Raw genomic sequence first — 21861 nt, forward strand, 5'->3', positions numbered from 1 at the left:
TTTATAAAGTGTTAGCATCGGATGAACCCCTGACAAAATGCTGGTTCTTTATTCCCCTGGAATATATGGAGTACATGTCCCAGAGGGGAGCAGGGATAGTCCAGATGACGGTATCCTCTTTTCCTTCTGACTTCATGGTGGGGGCATGCTGGTGATTCATGCCTGGGAAATGAGCCCTCAAAAACAATCACAACTCTTTCAGCTTAGAGCATCCCTCATATTTAAGTCGTTCTCACAGAAAGACCCCTAGGTCAGTAAGTTAAACTAAAGGCAAGCACCCTCTTTTGGTGGTCTTCTTAGCAACTGAGGTGAGATAAGCTATGGAGTGGATACAGTAGATGCTGGAGACATCTCTTTTTATGGCCAGCCAGGAAGGAGAGTGAAAGGAAGCTGTTTATGGCTGCATTGAGCTGTTTTTGTAGGCTTTCTGGGAAGTGAGGACCCACGCAGAGGCCCCTTGCATCTGGATGACAGATTCAGACAATGGATTGTTTTTAATCTTGGTGTATAGAAGATTCCAGCTAAACTGATATCATATGTGCTTTCTCTGGTCCCCAGCCAGCATGGGTGAGGCAAACAAATGCAAGAACAATTTTTTGCACCCTGAGGTTGGGTGTGTGGTTCTAGTACAGTCCAACCTTTGCCCATTGGCTAGCCAAATTGCACGGGACATAATTTGACATGGGGAACTGGTTTATTGCCTGAGATTTGTGTTAAATGGCTGTTTTGGATTCTCTTGTTTTCAAGTCCTTGGGTGCTGGAGCACTGCAAGGAACCCTTCTGTTCAAACTTTGTAAAGTCTCATGGCATCCTGCCAGTGAAGATGCACTGAAACAGATGTTTTCTCAACAAAAAAAAAAAAAAAAGGAGTTTTCAACCCCCACCAGAAGATTAGCCTCTGAGCTGGTGTCTTATGTCGGAAAGTTTTTCTGAAGGGCTATAGCCAGGTCACACGGCACACATTGACAAAGACACCAGTAGGATTATACCAGCCAAGAAAATGTCTGGTTTGAAGGAGAGTGGGCATATGTGAATGGTCACTGGGAAGTAGTGTGATGTTTTTATCCCTGAGAAGAGATTCTTAAGAGAAGCCCCACAGGGTAAGGTATGATGCAAATACAAAGTGTCATGGAGGTGGCTTTTTGTCATACTGACTGCTTCTAATAGTTGCCTACAGTTCTGTCAGTAACTTTGCCACCTGGAAACAAATTCCAGGTTAACCATCTGAATTCTAGTGCATTCATCATCCCTTCTCTTCATTACAACAGAGTCTTGGAGAGGAATGAAAGGCAAGTGGAATTCCTGAAGCTAATCTAGGTGGGACACAGTCACACAAGTACAATGAACACATTTAATCCTGAAAATGGCATACGTGGGCTAGCAGACTTTCATTAAGGTATGTGGGAAAGAGCTTTAACAACTGATGCAGGAACAGCTGTTTTCCTTTTCACAGAATCACAGACTGTAGGGCTCGGAAGAGACCTTGAAAGATCACCTAGTCCAATCCCCCTGCTGGAGCAGGAACACCTGGATCAGGTCACACAGAAACACGTCCGGGTGAGTTTTGAATATCTCCAGAGAAGGAGAGTCCACAACCCCCCTGGGCAGTCTGTTCCAGTGAATATCAATTGAATATAAGGATAATGTATAAGGATATATAAGGATAAATGCACCATGAGAATGGTGCAACCCTGAGTCAAGAACCCTAAACGGACAAGCCTTAAGTGTTCAAAACTCCATCAGAAAAGGCACTGAGCACCTGACCTAGCTTTGAACCTAGATGTGGTCTAAGTAGGAGGTTGAACTAGACGCCTCCAGAGATCTCTCCTGTTCAATTGGTCTTGTGTTGGCATTAAAATATCTTTCATAAAACACCCACGGAAAACAAAACAGAATAAAACATTAAAAAACAAAACAAAACAAAACACTTATGAGTTTAAGAGAAGAACAGGCAAGATCCATTCCTCATTTTCTTGCCTTGAAGTCTGGGAAGCAGATAAGCAGATCAGAAATTCATATTGCAGTGCTTTCACTAACATGCCTAGGTGTTTGCAGTGCCCTCTCCTACTTGGAAATTAGGGTTGGCTTGGGGGCTGTCTCATATCTCTACTTTGCCAGCCTTGGAGATGCCCTTAATGCAGAGAGATTCATAGAATCACAGAATGATCATTCTCAGGTTTTTAAACGCCCTTGTGTTCTCAGAGCATACCTGGGAACCCAGTGCTAAGCAGCCTGGTGAAGCTGTACAAATGGATGTCTGCAGTCTTACCTTCACATCTGTGGCTGGTCTCACTCTGCTTGTGTCCTGCAGGGCATTTGCACTCATAAGAACCGACTGTGTTGATGCAGTTACCTCCCTGACAGAGGCCAGGAATGGCTTGACATTCATCCACATCTATGGGGAAAAAAGCAAAGACATTAGAAAGCACAGCCACTGCAACAGATGAAGGTTCATCCCAGCATGGTGAAGAATAGGTAGTGCTACGAGAAATATGAAGCTTTGCTCCAAGTAGGTGGATTTACATTTTTAATGCAATTACTCATTGGATTACATTAGAGATAAGGTGAAGGACATAAATGGACTTAAAGTTATTGTTGGCTTATCTACAGAAACAAGAAAGCAGAGAAAAGTATAGTATTGTTTAAATTACATGAAATGCAGATTACAATAGACAGCAAGAAAATTCTCCTCAGCATTTCAAGGTTTATCCTACAGACACTGGCTAATGCAGGATTTGGGTTGTTATGCTGGCTTTTGGTCATAACAGGTAAAGGCTCAAATTAGTTGAAGATGCAGAAGGGAATTCATGCAACTCTACACGGAAACCTCTGCAACCCACCAGTGGGGAGGAGAAACACAGCTATAGAAAGGCTGCCAACAGGATTTGCTGGTTGGAGCTCAGTGGACCATTCTGCTATTTTTGCCTGAGCGTTCTGGACACCGAATGCAACCTTTAAGCGTGTGATTTATGCATATTTTGTTTGTGTAATCTCAAAGGACATATTAAAATTTATAAAAAATATTAATAGAAATATTAAAATTTACCAAGAACTAGCCTGCTGATATAAGAGCTAATCATGCGCCAGTACTGGGACAGAAGCTGCAGCAAAAACAGCAGTGCCACAGAATGAAGGCCTATGGAAGGCTCAAATGATAATTTAGTTTTAAGCCTGGAGAAACATTAGCCTGATATATTACGTCTTGCAGGATGGAGGATGTCGCCTGAGAACCACAGCAAGGCCAGAATCTTTAACTGAGCTAACATGGTTTTAGAAATGCAGAGTTGAGCAGAGAAAATATTCACTGAACCAACCCATCAAACCACTGTGTGAAGAAGAGCTGATCAGAACATTGAGCTATAGATCCACATGAAAAAAATCTGGATTTTTTTTAACTGCCTTTTACGCTGAAAATTACTGGGGAAATCCATACATTGAAACTACCTCAGAATGGAAATCCCTAAGAGTTTTGTTTGGGATATACATGTATGAATGTCTTAATACAAACATTGTAACATGTTAGAAAAACAAGTATATATGTAGATATTAATTACATTAAATATTACAAATTTTACAAGTCTTGTGGATGTAAAATGAACATGGAGAGCAGGTATTATGTCAGAGGAAACGGAATCAAATGATAAAGCTGTACTTGAAGCACCCACTTTTATTCAAATAATTTCAAATGCTTCCTCTGGAAACTTAACAGTACACTCACCTGAAACAGTCTGACCTCATGGAATGTTTCCAGCCGAAAATATTTCTACCTGCTCTCAACTACAAGACAGACAAACCAAGGGAAAAGCAGGGCACTGCTGGTAAAGCTGGAACATGTTGCCTGTGGCACGAACATTGCTCTCCCCTGCATCACAGCTTTAACTAAAGAGACCAAACTTTGGCCTCCAGAAATGAGTAAGCAAATGTCATTCTTCAATGCCCTTACCTTGGTAAAAGAACACTTTTTGTCACTTATGATGCATATTACTGAAGTTTATGTCACATGGGAGACGTAAGGTCTGTGGTGATGCTTTTGACATAACTGGTTTTAGCAAAGTTTACACAGACTGCTTTCTCTATATCGGGACTCCTGTCAGTTATCACTCACTTGTGCTTTCAGCACACATCAAAATGGATAAGGAAACATCATCTTACATATTCATGGCATTTACCTTGGCAGGCTCCAGTGCGAATGTTGGGAATGAAACCTCGGCGGCAGGGATGAGGCTGGGCAGGGCACATCTCACATGGGTGACCCCAGGCCCGTCCAATGGTGGCACAACACATGGTCTTGGTACAGACGATCCCACTGAGCTGGCCCTGGCACATCTGGTTATTTACTTGGCTAAAGCAGGGACCGGTACGATAGTCTGAGGGAGAATAAAAATAACCACAGGTTAGATTAAGAAACAAGCACAAGGTCCTTTGTCTAACACCGTGTCTATTCCCCATCCCACCAGCACAGCCATTTAAGTGCAGAGTCAACAAGTTCTGGAAAAAAAATATGTAAGCATGGGAAGAAGAAAAATTTAAAACGAAGCTGGAGACAAGCACTGGAATTAGTAGCTGCCTTTCAGATGCATGTTTCATGTGATTGTCTAGAGGTTCTCCAACCAAGACAGCTCTTCCTTATCCACCTCAGGTTCATCCCATGAACTAGAGCTATTTCATGCTCTGAGTCAGTGGTCTTTAAGCACTTGCCCCAGAATGAACTCAAAACACAAAGTCAGGCAAAGGGAGATTTCAGGGTTGCATGTTCACCTGTTCTGTGGATGGCTGTCATCGGTGAAGCAATTGAACTTCATATTAGTTAAGGGGAAAGATGTATACGGAGACGGCATGGTAAAAGCATCTCATGAACAGTCTTAGGGCCTGACAATCCACATAACATGAACATATGGGCAAAGTACAACATTTCAGTCCCTGAGGACCTCCTTTCATCCCCATAACAGGGAACTCCAGTGCCACATTGCCATACTCAGCAAATGTAAGCCTCATACCTCCAGGTCAACAAAATTTATAAAAAAGAGCTTGTTTCAAGATGTTGGTTTCCTTGTTGTGTCCCTACACTGTGTTGAAATATAAATTATCATCAAGCATCAGTGTTCAGATTAGCTCAGAGATGTTTTTGCAGTGAAACATTTGAATTTGTCATGTGAAGTAACAAAAAGTTGTGTGGAAAGTGGTGATAGCTAAATCACGAGCCATGAGCAGTAGTGGCACACACATCTACTGACTAATAATTCTATTTCCAGAAATGCGTTAGTAAAACATAGACACACAACAAAGGAAAGCTCATTCTTGGCCTGCAAGCTGTCAGATACAAGCCTTTCCACACATGATCTTCGCAATTGGTTGCCTTCTTCTTAAATACTGGCACAGATGTACAAAAAGCAAAAACCAAGGAAAACCACTGAATTAATGCTTTGAGACAGGAAACTTTCTCCCACTGGTACAGCCACATTGTCAGACCTCCATTTGCATGAAACCATGACAGAGTGCTTTTATCCTGGGCTATAAAAGATCATCTGGAAATGCTGGAAATTACTATAGGCTTTAGGATGAGAATGCCTGTGTTTATATATCTTCCTCACTCGTGTCGTCTGTGCTGAGCAAAGTCTGGGTGAGCTACATCTGTACTACAATTGTTCCACCTGGAATCAGGGTAAGCATTAGCTATATAGCAAAGCACACAACAAATCCTCCTCTAACTCTGGGAAAGAACCCACAATTCCTTAATTCCAGCTTTATGTTCCCTCTTATTTGTATTTTTGAGCAGCTGAAAACACAGCCGTACTTAAAATTTAATACTGATGAAAGTCTCAAAAGAAGGTTGGTCTGTGGATGTCACTGAGAAGTAAGCGACAGCATGGATTTGAGAAAAAAAGGGCAATGATTTTGAAGTTACGTAGGTATAAAGCTGACAGTAGCTCATAAAAATGCATTTGTTTGGAAATCAGAACAGACATGTGTATTGTGTTTGCAATGGTAAGTTACCAAATAGTCATAGTTTGGTTTTTGACCAAAATTTTAATGAGATACCAAAGCACATGGTTCTCATTAACTTCTCCCGCCATGCCAAGTTTAATGCTTTAGTTTGTTCTAGTTTATTCCTAGAAAACAAATCAACGTATTTTGAGTTGTTCTCTCACCCACTGTCTTTTTCTTATAAAACTGAAAGGCTCTTGCTCAATTTTTTAACATTGAGACCAAGGAGATCTCTCAATAACCATACAGGTGAACAATTTTAAAACTTTAAATTTAAATTTAAATGTCTGATGTAATTGTGGTACTTATCTATGAAGGGTTCTATTTGACTTAGAAAGTCAGATCACATACATGTATAACAGAAAATTGAGATGTAACAGCACTCTACAGAAGGCAGAGATGAACTTGCACCTCCCACATCATCCTGCTGAAGCATGGCTGGATGCACTGCAGCAACACTTCCTTGAGACTGATAATGAAAGTGCAATTGTAAGCACAACACTCAATTTTAAACAAATAATTGACAAAAATAGATTTCCATATGTAAATTACTTTCTTGGATGGAATGAAGCTAAGGAAATTGCAGTCTGGAGTCCAGAAAGTCTGCCTGCATTCCAGTTCCCATCTGTTGCTAATTTTAATGGGTCAAATTATTAAATATTTAATGAGGCAACAATCTTTTTTTTTTTTTTTATTTTAAGGAAATATGTGTACTTAGGAGATGCTTGAAGACTTGTTACAGTCTACACAGAGGATCCCATCTTCCAGGAACTTTGTTGCAGGTTGTTGTCCTTTGGAAGTTGGGTCTTTCCTGCTGGATTTCTTATAAAAGCAGAGAAGTGCTTTCCTCATTGAAAGCTGGGATTTATTCCTGTTTCCTCTTTCATACTCACTCAGCTTTACAATTACAGTGTCTAGTGGTAGAATATGGGTGATTTCCATCTTTCCATCTGCAGGTAGCTCTCATTAAAGAGACTACAATATATACATCAGGCCTTATTTTAGGAAGAAAAAATTCAATCAGAGTGTTTCCAACTCTACAGAAGAGATTTTTAATACAGCAGGACTATGCTATCTAGTCCTTCAACAATCAGTTGTACATTTAAAAAACAACAGGCCAGTTTGCTGCCTCAATTATCCTCTCTAAAAATAGTTTGGTAAACAGCAAATACTCATTACAGGACAGGCATCAATTCTCCTCCCTACATCTATAATCAACTGCGTCATTACACAACTCATTTTTCTTTCTTGCTTGCTCTGTTAACTTCAAAGTAGACCATACTCAGTGCCCTTGGTCTGTAGGCTTCTTATCACTGTGCACTTAGATTAGGTTACTGGTCATATGCTTGTCCCAGGCAGCCAGCAAAGAGTGCTCAAACTTCAAACCACACCAAGGAATCAGAGTTGCAGCATCAAAGTGTTTGCATTAACCACAAGAAACCTGATTCCTTGCTATGCTCTTTGTTTTCAAACCCTCACCTCCCCCTACCCCACTGGGACAGTAAGGTTTTAAAACACCAGCTAACCTCAACTACAGACTTCTGCAGATGTCGCAGTCAGTTCAGGGCTACAATGAGTCGTCTGCCTAATCCCACAGCCAATACAGGCCCCAGATGTGCTCAGAAGAGGAAGTGTAACAAGAACAGACCTCATTCTCAATTTCCATGTTTGGCTGGTTGTCATGGAAATTGCTAGGAACCCCTTTGGCTAATGAATGGTCACTCCCCAAACCCTTGGGGAGTGGGATCCAAGCCATTGCACACCCTCTTACATTGAGTCACGATTCCTGTTGCAAACAGCTTCCTGCAAATATCCCTTTAAACGTTTTTCGTTTTCCCAATTAGTGTGTCCAGGACATAAGTGGAGGAATACTTTACAGTTGCTGCAGACATCTGTCTTCACCAACATGCTGCATGGACTTCTGCTGGAAAGTCTGGGACAGTCCAACATCAGAGTGGAGCAAATAATTCAAGTAGTCCCTATTCAGCCAAGCCAGACCACAAAGCCTCATAGCTATCCCTGCTTCCAGCACCTAGGGTGCTACATTAATCAGGGATGTTGCCCTGGCTTTGCCTACATTATTTCACCCAAGTTCACCTTGCCAGAATACATCTCACCTACTACAAGAGGTAATAAGAATGTCACACGATTCTGCCAACTGTAATTTTTGCCAGAAATGCAGCTTGATCTCATTAAAAAGAATAATCCATCCAGACTATTTAAAATTACCACTCTGAGACTATCAAACATTTATGTAGAACAGTTGCAAGGCACCTTCTTTATTGCTAGGTTTCCCTAATATTAAATGAAGAAAATGGAAATCTTTTGTAGGGAATGTTTCCCTGGGATATATGGCATAATTGAATGCCATTTTTCAGTAGGGAAATGTTAATTTCAGCAACTCAGTCTAATTTCTTTGAAGAAGCTCTCAAACTCAACCCTTCTATTAATAAGGGCATTTTTCAGATGTTCATTACAACTTTACATGCAACTTCAGATTGCTTTTTATAATAGCTGAATTGACACAGTATCTGAACTTGGAATAGTTACAACTTCATAACCAGTTGAAACTGTTCCTTTGCTGTGGAAACACACAAAGACATTTTAAATTAACTTTTTGCTCTCTTTTAACTTGTCCTTACTGTCCCTCTGGGAAAACAAACAAACAAACAAACTAAAAGGTAGTTTTTGACAAGGAACTTCTAAAAAAGAAAAGGATTTTGCTTGAAAATTTTCACAAGGAAAAGGATAGCCTTCCCCACTTCTATAACATCCATCTACCCAGCAGGGTGTCGCCATGTAAATAAATGCTTGGAATGGGAATTCACATCCTTGGGTAAAGATTCAAAAGCAGGAACAATTACACTACTTTCATTGCTATTTAAAACCATAATCCCAGAAACACAAAGATGCCTGACCCTTTCATGTAAGCAGTTCTGCAGGTTCCACACTAAAAGGAACATAAAGTGATGGAAGAGCTCTCCTCTGCACTCTCACTCCATCTTCTAGACCGTCGTTTCTTTAGCACTATTTAGCTGGAATCCCCTTATGAGACAGGCCATGGGCCATGTGAATTCCTTCTTCGCAAAATAAATAAATAGAGCAGCAAGGAAGAAGAGATTTTCTTTGCTAAAAATCAAATTCCATCTCATAATAAACAATGCTTTTAATGAAGGGCTTTTTCTTAAAACAGTACGGACAAACGCGGCTTGTAAGTCACCCCCAGAGAGATACAGACTCACTGTGATGAGGTCACTATAACATACCCCAGGCTTTGGCAGAGTTCCACATTGCTTTCTAAAAGCTCAGCAAACCAGTAAAGGGGGGCAAGGATAGTGGATAGCAAGCCTGATATCTATTTTTCTAATGTCATTGCATGATTTCCGTCAGCAGAAGACTTGGTCCCCAGGCCAGGGGAGCAAAGCCTTGCAATTCTTTTTGTCTGTAACCTTCTGGGCTTTTGGGGCAGAAAGCACACAAGCAGGCAGTCAGCACAGCCCTGGGAGTGAGCAAGAGCTGATGCAATCAAGGCAAAGCACTAATCTGGCAGATTCCCACACAGACTTCTACCCCAAAGATTCCCATACAATGCCTGCTCTCCCTGGTACGGGTATTCCTTGAACAGCCCACAGGGAAGCACAGCTGTGCTCTCAGGGACCTGCCAGGTGAGCTCATAAATTACAAATTAAATGCCTAAATGGAGGAATTTATGCTCTACTCACAGATAGAGCACGGACAGAAAGTACCCAGGGGACCACCATGAAAAATCCACCAGACAAAAAACAAACTGAAGGGAGTGAATACAAGTCCACCAAATATTCTGCAATTGTTCCTGTTGTAGTAAAAGCAGATTTTAGTACATTGATTACAGGTTTCTGCATGTAGTGTAACCCTAAATATCTGTTAAACCTCTCAGGCTGCGTACATCCATGACAGCTTTGGTGAGAGGATGGATGGTTGGTGCAGAGAGTGTGAGGGTCTCTGTGAAGGACTCCATTTTCATGGAATACTTTCTCCACCTAGTCATTTCCTTACCTCATACAAACACAGTCATATTCTTGATGTTTAACTTTTTGGAGTTCTGCAAAAAAAGAAAAATCTGGCTGGGGCAGTTTATATGGCCAGACATTCCAACTGTTGAAAAAACACATTCAAAGGAAATAGTAAAGAAAGAACTTTTTTAAGTTTTCCTGTCCTATTTTTACAGTTTCCTGTCAAAATCTTTGCCTGATGAAACCTGAGATAGAGCTTCATGTACAATCCTTCTCTGAGGGTTCTTCGCTCCAGTGGCATCTGAGGCACAAAGCACACACAGCAACAAAGAGCCAATACTTGAAGCAGTTGTAGAAATGTGCGTCACTGTTGGAGCAGGAGGCTGGCACTGCCATGCTGTGTTCTCCATTGTAGAAGAGAGATGTTGAATGGTTGGTTAGTGCAGACATGGAGGTGCAGGGGGTAGCATAGGGGTTTAATACCTCTGGACTCTCCTCTCCAAGCACATTTGCCCCAGGTCTCAAACATACTCAAATCTGCTACTTGTAAATCACCCTGTTTCCAGCATAGTAAAATCATAGAATTATAGAATGGATTGGGTTGGAAGGGACCTCAAAGATCATCCAGTTCCAACCCCCCTGCCATACATAGGGATGCCACCAACTAGATCAGGTTGCTCAGGGCCTCATCTAACCCGGTCTTGAACACCTCCAATGATGGGGCATCCACAACCTCTCTGGGCAACCTGTTCCAGTGCCTCACCATCCTCTGAAGGCTGAATTTTCTCATAACATCTAATCTAAATCTCCCCTCTTTTAGTTTAAAAACATTCCCCCTCATCATGTCATTATCTGATAGAGCAAAGAGTCCCTCTCCATCTTTTTTTAAGTCCCCTTTAAGTACTGAAAGGCTGCAATGAAGTCACCCCAGAGCCTTCTTTTTCTGTAGGCTGAACATCCCCAGCTCTCTCAGCCTTTCTTCATTAGGAGAGTCACTCCTCTGGACCCTCTCTAATAGCCCCACATCTTTCTTGTGCTGGGGGCCCCAGACCTGGATGCAGCACTCCAGGTGGCACCTCACAAGGACAAAGCAGAGGAGCACAGTCACCTCCCTTCACCTGCTGCCCACCCCTCTGTTGATGCAGCCCAGGATGCAGTTGGCCTTCTGGGCCGCAACTGCACACTTCTGGCTCATGTTGAGCTTTTCATCCACCAGAACCTTCAAGTCCTTCTCTGCAGGGCTGCTCTCAGTGACTTCTTCTCCAACTGTGTCCTCATGTCCAGGATTGCCCCAGCCCAGAATGCTGATGCACATCGTCCTTGGGTTGATCTCAGTCCAGTGAAAATGCAGTGATTCAGGTGTTCATCTCCAAACATGCTTCACTGAGTCGGTGACTGTGACGTGGTGTTGTATTGCACTCCTTGCAGCCAGCTAGCTGAGGCTGCTCACAGGCCCTTGCAGAGAGAGTCTCTAGATATCAGTGAAATGTGAAACGAGGCATTTACCTTCTTGCCAGTTTCCTCCCAAAAGGACTATTTCTGACGTCACGTTCCCTCAAGTGGCTGGTGGCTGCCAGATACATCCCAGGCCCCTTGGCACATTTGTTCCAATGTGTCATGTGTTTAGATCCACTCTTCAGAGGCTGTCTTTGTACCCATGGATTTAGCTATGTGAGAAACTTGGGTACTTCACAACCTTGTTTTTTTTTTTCTGCTCCAGTGATGTTCTGCTCCCATATGCACTGAGAAACACATTCAACAACACCAGGACACTCTGTGGGACACATGGACACCCCTTCCCACTCTGAGAATGAGAGAAAAAGCCACAGGTCACTGCATCCAAGAGTGATGAAGAGTCAGCAGATATGACAGTCACCTTTCTGCCTAACTCAGTGCAGGCGATGAGGTGCCAGCTACACAGACTGGGAGACCCAAACCTATATTGTTCCAGCATTCTCCTGTGCGCACTGAACTGAGCCCCTTACTGAGCACCAAGCAGAAAACAACAGCATTTTGGGAGTGCTGTCCCACCTCTCAGAGGGAGAAAAGTAATAAGTGATCATCTATATTCATACCAGAAGGCTCATGGGCATGCAGCAAAATTATACATGGAGGATGTGTCTACATCCCACCAGTGCTCTCAGCTGACCATGACTGGCTTTCTGCAGAGAGGGAAATGTGGTTCTCAGGGCTACAAATGACTTATTAAATAAATCCACCCACAAGAAGAAAATAGCAAACTACAACTGACTATGGAGTTAGACTCCACTTGTGGTGAAGTTTCTGCCAGATCTTTCAGCCTAAAAGCATACTACAAGTTACAGCAGTATATATCAGAGCAATCCTCCTCTCTGGATTATATTTGATTAACAAAGTGCTTATTCTATCCCATTGTAGAGAAATGGCAGTTCATGCCTCACCTTTGAAGGCAGGCTGAGAAGAAGAAACACTATCACATACCTCAGCTACGAGTTCTGTTTTATATCTTACCATCTGCATTACCAGAGTACTGGGAAAATCAATTAAATGCCTCATTTCAAACTAGGATGAGAAATCTCTTTGTAAACACAGTCGTCTATTAAAAAGCTCATTTGGGAAAAAAAAATCTTAACCACTGCCAATAGCATTCCTCTATAAGATTTTTACATGAAGTAATTTCAAACTTAATCTGGAATTGAGTGGAAGAACCACTGGCTGGGTGTAGGCAGATTAATTTCTCAGCCATATACTGTACTCACACCACTCAGACAGCTTTTGATGGGCCTGACAGGATGAGCCACAGTAGCCAGTGTTTTCTTTTTTTTTTTTTTTTTTCCCCAGAGAATTAATATGAAACAGAGAATTAATATGAAATGAATAAGAGATGAAACCTTTCAGTTCAGGGGATGCCTGTGAAGGGCCAGGCAAAGCATTTAAGTTCAGTCTCATATTACGACAGCTCACAGACCATTTCTCCACCCATGCCCAGCATTTTTCTGAGACAACAAGGGAATTCAAGAAGACAGAGGCACAGAGGGTATCTAAGATAAAAGCTAAGGCTGTTCCACAATATCAACTGTGTCATATCTCCTAACCCTTCAAAACATGGGACCAAAGCAGACAGCTCCACTTGTCCTAATAAAATCCACCCTAGTGAAGAGACACAAAAAGAAAAAGAAGGTGACAGGAAGGTAACATCTCCCTCCCCTCAGTCAGTCTTTCCCCAGCTCCCCAGTGTTGGGGTCAAGGCTTTGCTCATTCTTTCAAAGTGCTGCATAGTCTCAGCAGTACAAATACAAATGCTTTCAAAAAGCAGGAGCCACATCCCAGTCCGTATTTCTGGGATCTCTCTATTCCCCTGTGATTGTTGCTGTGTATCTTCCCACATCATTTGTTCTTTGAGAAGAGCAGCTAGACTGGGGCTCAGTTTCACACTTTGCATGGACCTCAGGCACAGACATAGGTAGTATGGAGGAGATATTTTTTCCATTTATCCCCCTAACAAAAATTCTGTTAGTTACCTCGAATTAATAAATGTAACATATCTTCTTAAATGCAAAGGCTGAGATTAAAGACCTTTCAGAGTTATGTCATGTATCATTAAATTTCTGTAAAGTTTTCGTGGTCCCCCTTGTTACCATGATGTATGTTCTCGCATGCCTGGTCTCTGGGGCAGTTTTCAGCTGAAGGTACAAAATATGTACAGCTCTACCAACTCTTTCACTTAGAGCAGCATTCTGGAAGTTCAGGACTATGAGCCGAGTTTTAGAAAGGAGTGAATAAAGGGACCATGTTTACTGTTGGCTGCTTCCTGTCAGAGTTTTAGCATATACATAGGGAGATTTGACACATCCTGTATAGCTGATTCTTTTCTCCTAATCATCCAAATTAAACTGAAAATTTGGGAAGTAAACCATTATGAAGAAGAAGCAGAAAAGCTGAGACTAAACCACACGATAAGTCTTCTATGGGCTGGGGAGGCTTTACAAGTAAGAATAATGGAATATTCTGCAATATTCCCACCATCTGGAAATCTGAGTGGATTAAAGTGCCGTTTATGCTGACAGACTCATTAACATCCATCTGTACTTTACAAAATGGTGTTTTGGATCACGTATGCTGTTTATATATGGCACGGAGAGTCTGTCACTAGAAAAGCTACAGCTGGAGGGAATGTAATAGATCACTTTGGATTCCTCTTTCCCTTAGACAAGACTGACTCTACCACAATTAGTCTAACAAATATTTATGTTACCTGCTCTTAAACACCTGCAGTTATGGGAACAGGCTCCTTAAACAACTCTTTTAGCGGTTAAATATTTCAGGATGATAGATAAAAGTGGAATTCAGATTGATAGATATTAAATGTCACAAATATGCTTAGAAATTAGGAGGATGAGAAGAACTGTCTTCCTATACAGGAAGGATCTTTAAGAAATTGATATAGCATACAAAAATGTGTTTATCTGGGGACTTGTGTTAGTCTTACTTATCACTAATGGAGATCTCTTCCAGGACTGGAATGATATCAGTTATGACGAACCCAGGGTTTACAAGGCCAAAACAAAAATGAAAACAAACAACAACAACAACAAAACATCAAAATCATTTTGAAACTTTGAAGAATCTACAGACACAGACATAGACACATCATGGGAACTCAGATGTGCTCTGACTGCACATCAAAGGAGATCCTTGTGTTATGTTATGTGTTAACATATAAAAAATTGCATCTTGATATATGCAAAATAATGGAGATACAAGAAGAATACAGGCACATTACCCATAGTAAAAAAAGTGGTGAATTAAAAAGTAAAAAGTGGTGATTTAGATGCTATCTGTCCTTTTCCACATGTGCCATGTCTTGTTTACTAGGAGACTGAATGGCCCTTTTTTTCTGAAGCTACCTGCGACCTGCTTTTGTCCATTCTGGTTAAATGCTAAGGCCCTGCCACCTTACAGCACTTTTGGAAAAGCACTATATATTCAGAACATGATTTGTTCTTCAGTGAGTGCAGCTGTGGCTTCATCTGGAAACCTGCCACAAAGAGATTGACCAAGATTCTGCCACGGAGCAGGATTGAGGCCCACACACAAACTCTTAGAAATCCTCTTTATCGTGTGTTTAATCTGCCTAAGCACAGCAGTTTTTGAACACCCATGTCCTGCTCAGTGGCTCCACACTAAATGGCTGACTTCTTAGTGCATTTAAAAAATAAAATAGGAGAAATATGAGTGCCGTAAAAACACCAGTGCATTGTTGTAAGACATCGTGAGAAGCTGCTCTTTGGAAGCTGTTTCATTTCATCCCAGTACAGTGCTTGTTTTGGTTTTGAAAGAAAGCATTCCTGCAATGAGAACTAAAAGAAAAATAGGAGCTACTAACTGCCTTTTCCACGGATATTACATGTCTAGGACTTGCAGTGTCTCTAATCCTTACTCCTTTTCACGTTTGCAACGCTGTGTGCAGTGACAGGGATTTCTTTTCAAGTACTAGCTAAGAGTACTTGAAGAGCCAGAACTTGGACAATGGGTGCAAGATTTAAGTTTGCTATTATCCTTATACAATCCACTTCTGGGTTCTTCACAGATTTTGAGAAGGAGTTATCTAGAAGGACAGGAGCAATACCGAGTTTTACATTTCTCAGCCCAGCATCCATTAGAGAAACAGTGTCCAACGACACAACAGCTATAAGCAACATGTGCAGCTTAGTCTTCAGGAGATAAAACACAAGGTCTTTTGTGACTAAATCCTACAAGGAGCATCTATCTGCACTAATACAAACTGTGAGCCAGTGTAGGGTACAACAGCTTGACCTGGACCACAGATGGTGTGCAAGGTCATCTGAAGCTTTTGATTCCTTTTGAGTAAGAAACAAAAAGTGAGATACTTTGTTTAGGATTCTTAAGTTCTTCTTTTCTTGTTCACTTGCATTTAAGTAGATGAGTCAAAACACCAGCCACGAGTTGATTTTTGTTGTTGTTGTTCTTTAGGAAATCTTGAACCTTTAAAAGAAGACATGGAGTCATAGCGAGGGTTTTCTGAACTGGATGATAGGAACTACAGACAGCTACATGACCAAATTACTGTCTTTTCCTCTTCCCTATTGTTTGCAGAACTCCAAGTGTCTTTGGAGATTTCCTGGTCTTCAGGTTTTGGGACCTTTCTGCAACCACAACTCAGCTTAGAGATGCTATAAAGTATGAAGGAGTTCACCACAAAGATCAAGAATGTTATCAAAAAATCCTTTTTTTTCAGAGTAAAAGAAGATATGTTTTCACTGAAGGGAGCAACTGGCATTGACAGCGATGACTTCAGCATTTGTATGGGAAAAAAAAAAAAAAGCAAATTAAACCTCATCCTTCTTACACAGGACAATCTTCCACACCTTCATCTGAGACCAATGTTGACACTTTTTTGCAACATTTTTTTTTTTCCTACTTGAAAGAGGGTGAAATCAGAGACTTGACATCTCAACGTTTCATTTTTTCTTTAAAGTTCAAGAAAACTATTAAATAGAATCGGCCTCTCTCCTCAAAGATTCATTTTTTTCTATACTTTTTTCCTCCAACACTGATGCAATGTGAGATCATATTACCAATGTTGCTGTGGTTATACAATATATTCCCCAGTTTTTATCCCTGAAGATGTCAAGTGGAAGGAGGAAATGATGCTATGATTCTTTGAGTACCTAGCTGTTACAGTATTTACTTCTGAAGTGGAGCGTTTCCTGAATGAAGTGTGAAGGTAGTTAGCTTGCTTCCATTACAAAGCAGCCTCTTACTGTAGTCCTGCGTTGTTGAACATGCAGCTTGTTGAGTTTACAGCAGTAGAAGCTGTTGCATAGTGTTCAGGAACTCAGGTTATTATCATTTAAAAATTAAAAGATCTCTTTTTATGGTTTATATCAAAATAAATTCAAAATAAAATCAAATTAAAAGCCTAAAATGTGTCTATAATCTGTTCTGAATGCCTTCTGTTCATCAACATAGATGGGTACATTTTCAATGCTTGCCTATCTAAACTGATACCCCAGCCCCTGCATGAAAGCAGACCCTAACAGTGCAAGCCATACTACTGTATGCTAATGTTGGCCCTAGAAACAATAGAGCTGTGTCTGTACAGTGCTAATAAGCCTTTCCGAGAACCCCAGCACTCTGGCACAGATATTACCTGGATGAATAGATCTGTGTGCTCCTCCAAACAACTTAGTATCTTTGCCCTGCATATAACAATCTGAGATAACGGCTCCATGCTGTGCCTTGCAGTAGAGAGAAGTCTACAAACAACTATCTTGATACTGCTTTGGGAGTTAAAGATTTTAAATCCAGCATCAGAGAAGCCAATGTATGACAACCAGGGAGTCTTTCCTAAATCCTACTAAACATCCCTTCTTGATCTGAAAATTCCAGAGATGGGCTTCACATGAATAAATGCAGAGAAGTCCATAGTGCAGACATCTGTGGATGAACTGATCACCTCTCTGTATACACTCATCCTAAAGACGATGCATTTGGTCAACGAATCCTGCCCAGCGCTGCTATCACTGTCACCTATAAGGTTTCATGAGTTTATGTGCTCAGCTGGATACACCTACTTCAAAGGAGTCTAAAGTGAGGCAATGTAGTACAAGGGGGATCGAGCACATTCCTATGGAAGATAACGGTTGGAACTAACCTCCTTGTTAAAAACATGACCTGTTTTTTCCAGTTTTGAACTGGTTTTGCTTCAGCTTTCACTTCCTCCGCTTTGACTAAGCAGAAGAACCCAGGTCCCTGCTTTCAGAGCTTGTCTCATTCTACAAGAAATATTTCTGTGCAGAGGAACATCCTCTCTGTGCTTTTTCAGTCAGTGTGTGCACTGCTGATGGGGATACAGCCCTCAGGCTATAATGTGTATTTGACCAAAGACTATTCCCGAAGTAATGGTGCCATTTTTTTTAGGTGTCCTTGGGAAGAAATTTTCATGGGGAAGACTGGCACAAGAGAGATTGCTCCTGGAACCCCCTGAGATTCTTGGTTATGCCTGTGCTGAGCTCCTTGGTAGGGACACAGATGAGTAGCAGAGGAGCTGACAGACCACTCTGCCAAACATACTAGCAGGTTGCAAGGCCAAGCAGCCATCAGTTCAGTGTCACCTGTATGTAAGGTATCACCTGGCCTGGTTCTGCTATACTTGAACCACAGATACTGGTGAACTTTGATAATAAGGGTGTCTTTAAAATACACATTTCCTGGCTTATATTTCAGGCTGAAAATAGTGTTTTTTCGTAGGTTGAGGTGACATCTCCACCTACAAAAAAAGGTGTGGTGGAGGCAAACTAACTCTTGGTCCAGAAGCCAGCCAGCCACTGCAGTATGAGTTGAACTGAGTCTGTCCTTCCTAACAGACTGGTCTCTTAATATCATTTTTCAGTCTGAGGAATCTTATGCTTTATTTAACACCCCAGTTCCAGCCTGGAGGTGGCTAATTTGGGAATCTGGACAAGAGTAAATGTGCAGTGGGCTGTATCTCACCACCACTGTACTGCCTCAATTCCTCTCTCATCGCTGTTAGTGGTTAACTTACCAGCTCTCCTGCAACCCTTTGGTGAATCCTCACAGTACCCATGCTGCAGCAAAATGGCTATTATTTTATTGAGGAACACAATAGGGTGGAGATGTAATGAATTTTCCAAGTAACCATAAATAGTGGGCCAGACTCAGGATGGAGCAGTAGACCTTATAGACCTCTCCATTACCCAGTTGTGATTCAAACCAACTGCTCCATTTCAAGAGCAGGCTGGAAGAGATTGAGAGATGTATCCTACCTCCTCTCTTCTGCAATCTGACTGTGTTCTGATCATCCTGGCCAGGTTATTCCTATCAGTAGAAATGTCACAGAGCTGAGGGTAGTCACTGTTATTTTCTTTGCACTCTTTAGCCAAGAAGGATGCTGGGGTTGTTGCCTAATGCTAGAGAGCTGCACTTAGTAGTTAACAACAGTTCTCCCAAGAGAAACATCACTGTAACTACTCTGAGTGGGAAGGAGAAAAGTGGATGATGTCTTACTAAAGAGTAACTGGTGTTACTGGAAGTTCTCTCCCTGTGGAGACACAGCAGGAATCTGAGGAATTTCCAGAGTACTCAACCACTTATGAGACATACTAGGAGAGCATCGGTAAGGAGCCTTGGGCTGAACCTTGGCCTTCCTACTTACAATTCCAGTAGGTTTTAGGTTCTGATTTGAATTAATGTTTCTTCAGAAAAAAAATAAATAAATAAAATGAGACTCAGAGCTAAACTGAGAGTTATGGATGATCCGTGTTGCTTTCAAGACTGATACTTGAGTCTCCTATTACTGGAGACTTCCAAGGATGCTTGTAAATATGTCACATACCATGGCTGCTTTAAAAGGAGAAACTGAACAGAAATTCAAGTGTTCGTATTTCCAGTAAGTCTGGTGCTAGGGACTTCATTTCAACTTGTCTAGCAATGGAGGAGGAGAGCAGTTTCTCCTTGGAAGGGTTAAGTTCCTCGTTGTCACACTACCGATTACCAGTAGGTCAGTCACAACCACCTCACCAGACCCAAAGATTTCCCAGCCAGAAGCTTCTTTGAAAAGTGTAACTTTTAACATCTCTTAGAAAAGCAAATGCTCTGTTTGCCTTGGCAGGGCAGACCTGTGTATACACAGCTGGAGAGCTTGTTTTGTCTCTTAGTACAAGTCTGGACCAAACTAAATCTCTACAGGCTTTCTAAAAATCCTCTCTTTATTTAAATTACTTTATACATTGCAAACTGTCTCCAAAGTTTGTCCCTGTTCAGTCCCCATTTTTGGCTGGCTTTCCTACCCCCTCTCCTACCATGCACACAAAGTAAAGTGAGTTGGATTTTTAAGTCCATTGCTGTATACAAGAATGTCTTAAGACCTTAATGTCTTATCAAACACAGCCAATGTCCATATCAACTTCAGATACCTGTGAGCTAGGAAAAAAGAAAGCAACTCTATGGACAGTTCTCGACCTCACATTCAGGAATTTTAGAGGAAAAAAGCTTGCAAGGTACAGTTTTCAAAAGAGAAAGGCTTTTGGCATAATACCTTTCCATAAATAAAGCAGAGTGTGTGTGTGCATGCCTGTTTGAGAAAGGCAAGGAGAGTTATTAAAAAATATATGAATGTAGTGGTCCACCAATATCTGCAGCAGAGTACAAAGGAGGAGACTGGAACAATGCAAGGTTACTTCAGTAAATGTGAGTGGAGGTTTTTTTAAATTCTTGGCGTCCAATAAATGTGATGCTCAAACCACAGCAAAGGCCTTTTATAGGGCACCTGCAGTATGAAGTTCAGTAGAGACTTTTGTAACCCAGGGAACATTGCACAACTATTTTGAGTTCTGCATATTTCTGCTGGCTTCTGTTCAAGCAGGGCTGACTGATGCCTGGGCTACCGGAAACCAACTGTTATTCCTATCTCACCCTCTAAATCACATTGCCAAAAATCCCCAACTTGGAAAAAAAAAATAAACAAAAAATGTTAAACTCAAGAACAATTCAATCTTTGAACAGGGAGTTAAACAGAATTATCCCAATCTCAGGAAAGTGAGAGGCTAGAAAAGCAGAATATTTCCAGGGGACTTTGATGTTAATCCTGGGAGTTCGCACATCATCTTGGTGTTTCAGTTTCATTTCTGCTCTGTGCCACTCTGGCCCTTGCCAACATCAAATCAGAGCAGTGTTGTGAGATGTCCACCTAAGCCAACAGGAAAGGGAGAAAATTCATATCTCAGAGCCAAAACCTCAGCCATACCCACACTGGGGTAAACCTGATCTAGTCACTCAGCGCATGCTGGCTGGCTGGATGAAATACAGCAAAGCCACATGTCACTAAGAGCATATTCTCAGGCTCTTAGTGAAGATGTTTTGATTCATACTGGATGAGCGGCTGGCAATGAACTGAGGGAGATTTACAACAAAACAGAGCTGGCTGATGTTTCCCTTTGAAACGTTTTTACTAAAATATAGTAGAAAATTCATGGAAAACCTTTGGTTCTGGTCACAGTTTTCAAGATTTTCAAATAGATATAGTACTAAATAGTAAAAATAATTCTGCACAGGTTGGAATATTGAACTTTCAGATTTCAGGTCCATGTTAATTTGCAAATCAATAGCTGTTAGTACTGATGACATCATTAATTTTTTGAGGGTCCATGGTATTGATCTCCTTCAGCCCAAAGAAAAGGCCTCCTGCAGCAGACAAGATATGTCAAATTCAGGGAATTGCTGCAGGAGTTTGATTCTATAGAGTGAAAGATGCAGGAGACATCTTTCCATATTACTGATAGAGAAGCTGAGTGCTCGCCTGGTGAACTGCAGTCAATCTATTTCCAACAGAGTTCTTCTGCAATCTGGCCAATCCTTAAAGGACCGTTTTGCTTGTGATCCCTTAACTTGTGAGGTCTCTAACTCTTCTGCAAGAGCTGCAATGAGTAGTTGCAGTCCTGAGTAGTATCAGGGAACTCTGACAGTCGTACAAATCTGGTTCAAGGTAACTCAAGATGGTCACCAAAATTAGCTGGTTGTGTTAGGTCTGGATGGGATGGAGTTAACTTTTTTCATAGCAGACTGCATGCTGCTGAGCTTTCAATTTGTGACTAAAACAGTGTGGATAGCACACTAATGTTTAGGATGTTGATGAAAAGTGCTTTCACAGCATTGACTTTTTTTCCCCAGCTCCCTGTTCCTCACATCCAGTGCAGTATGCTGGGGCTGGGCAAGAGATTGGGAAGGGATGTAGCAATGACAGCTGACCTGAACTGACCGATGGAATATTCCGTGCCACATAACATTGTGCTCAGCCTCAGGAAAAGAAGGAGGAAGGAGGAAAATAGCATGGTTATGGCTCTCATCTTCCCAAGCAACTGTT

At 41.5% G+C, this 21861-nt stretch overlaps 1 protein-coding gene across 5 annotated transcripts in view; it reads right to left on the minus strand.

Annotated features, from left to right (window-relative positions):
• Positions 1–21861, minus strand: part of LOC101790805 (fibrillin-2) — a 116513-nt gene that overhangs the window by 58717 nt on the left and 35935 nt on the right. For all 5 annotated transcript variants that reach the window (XM_038169201.2, XM_038169199.2, XM_072029151.1 and 2 more), the window contains exons 7-8: positions 4170–4367; positions 2270–2395 (exon numbers count right to left, since the gene is read on the minus strand). In XM_038169201.2, the coding sequence (XP_038025129.1) occupies positions 2270–2395; positions 4170–4367 (324 nt within the window). The remainder of the gene's footprint in view (positions 1–2269; positions 2396–4169; positions 4368–21861) is intronic.

This window comes from Anas platyrhynchos, chromosome 29 (genome assembly GCF_047663525.1).
Source record: "Anas platyrhynchos isolate ZD024472 breed Pekin duck chromosome 29, IASCAAS_PekinDuck_T2T, whole genome shotgun sequence".
NCBI lineage: Eukaryota > Metazoa > Chordata > Aves > Anseriformes > Anatidae > Anas > Anas platyrhynchos.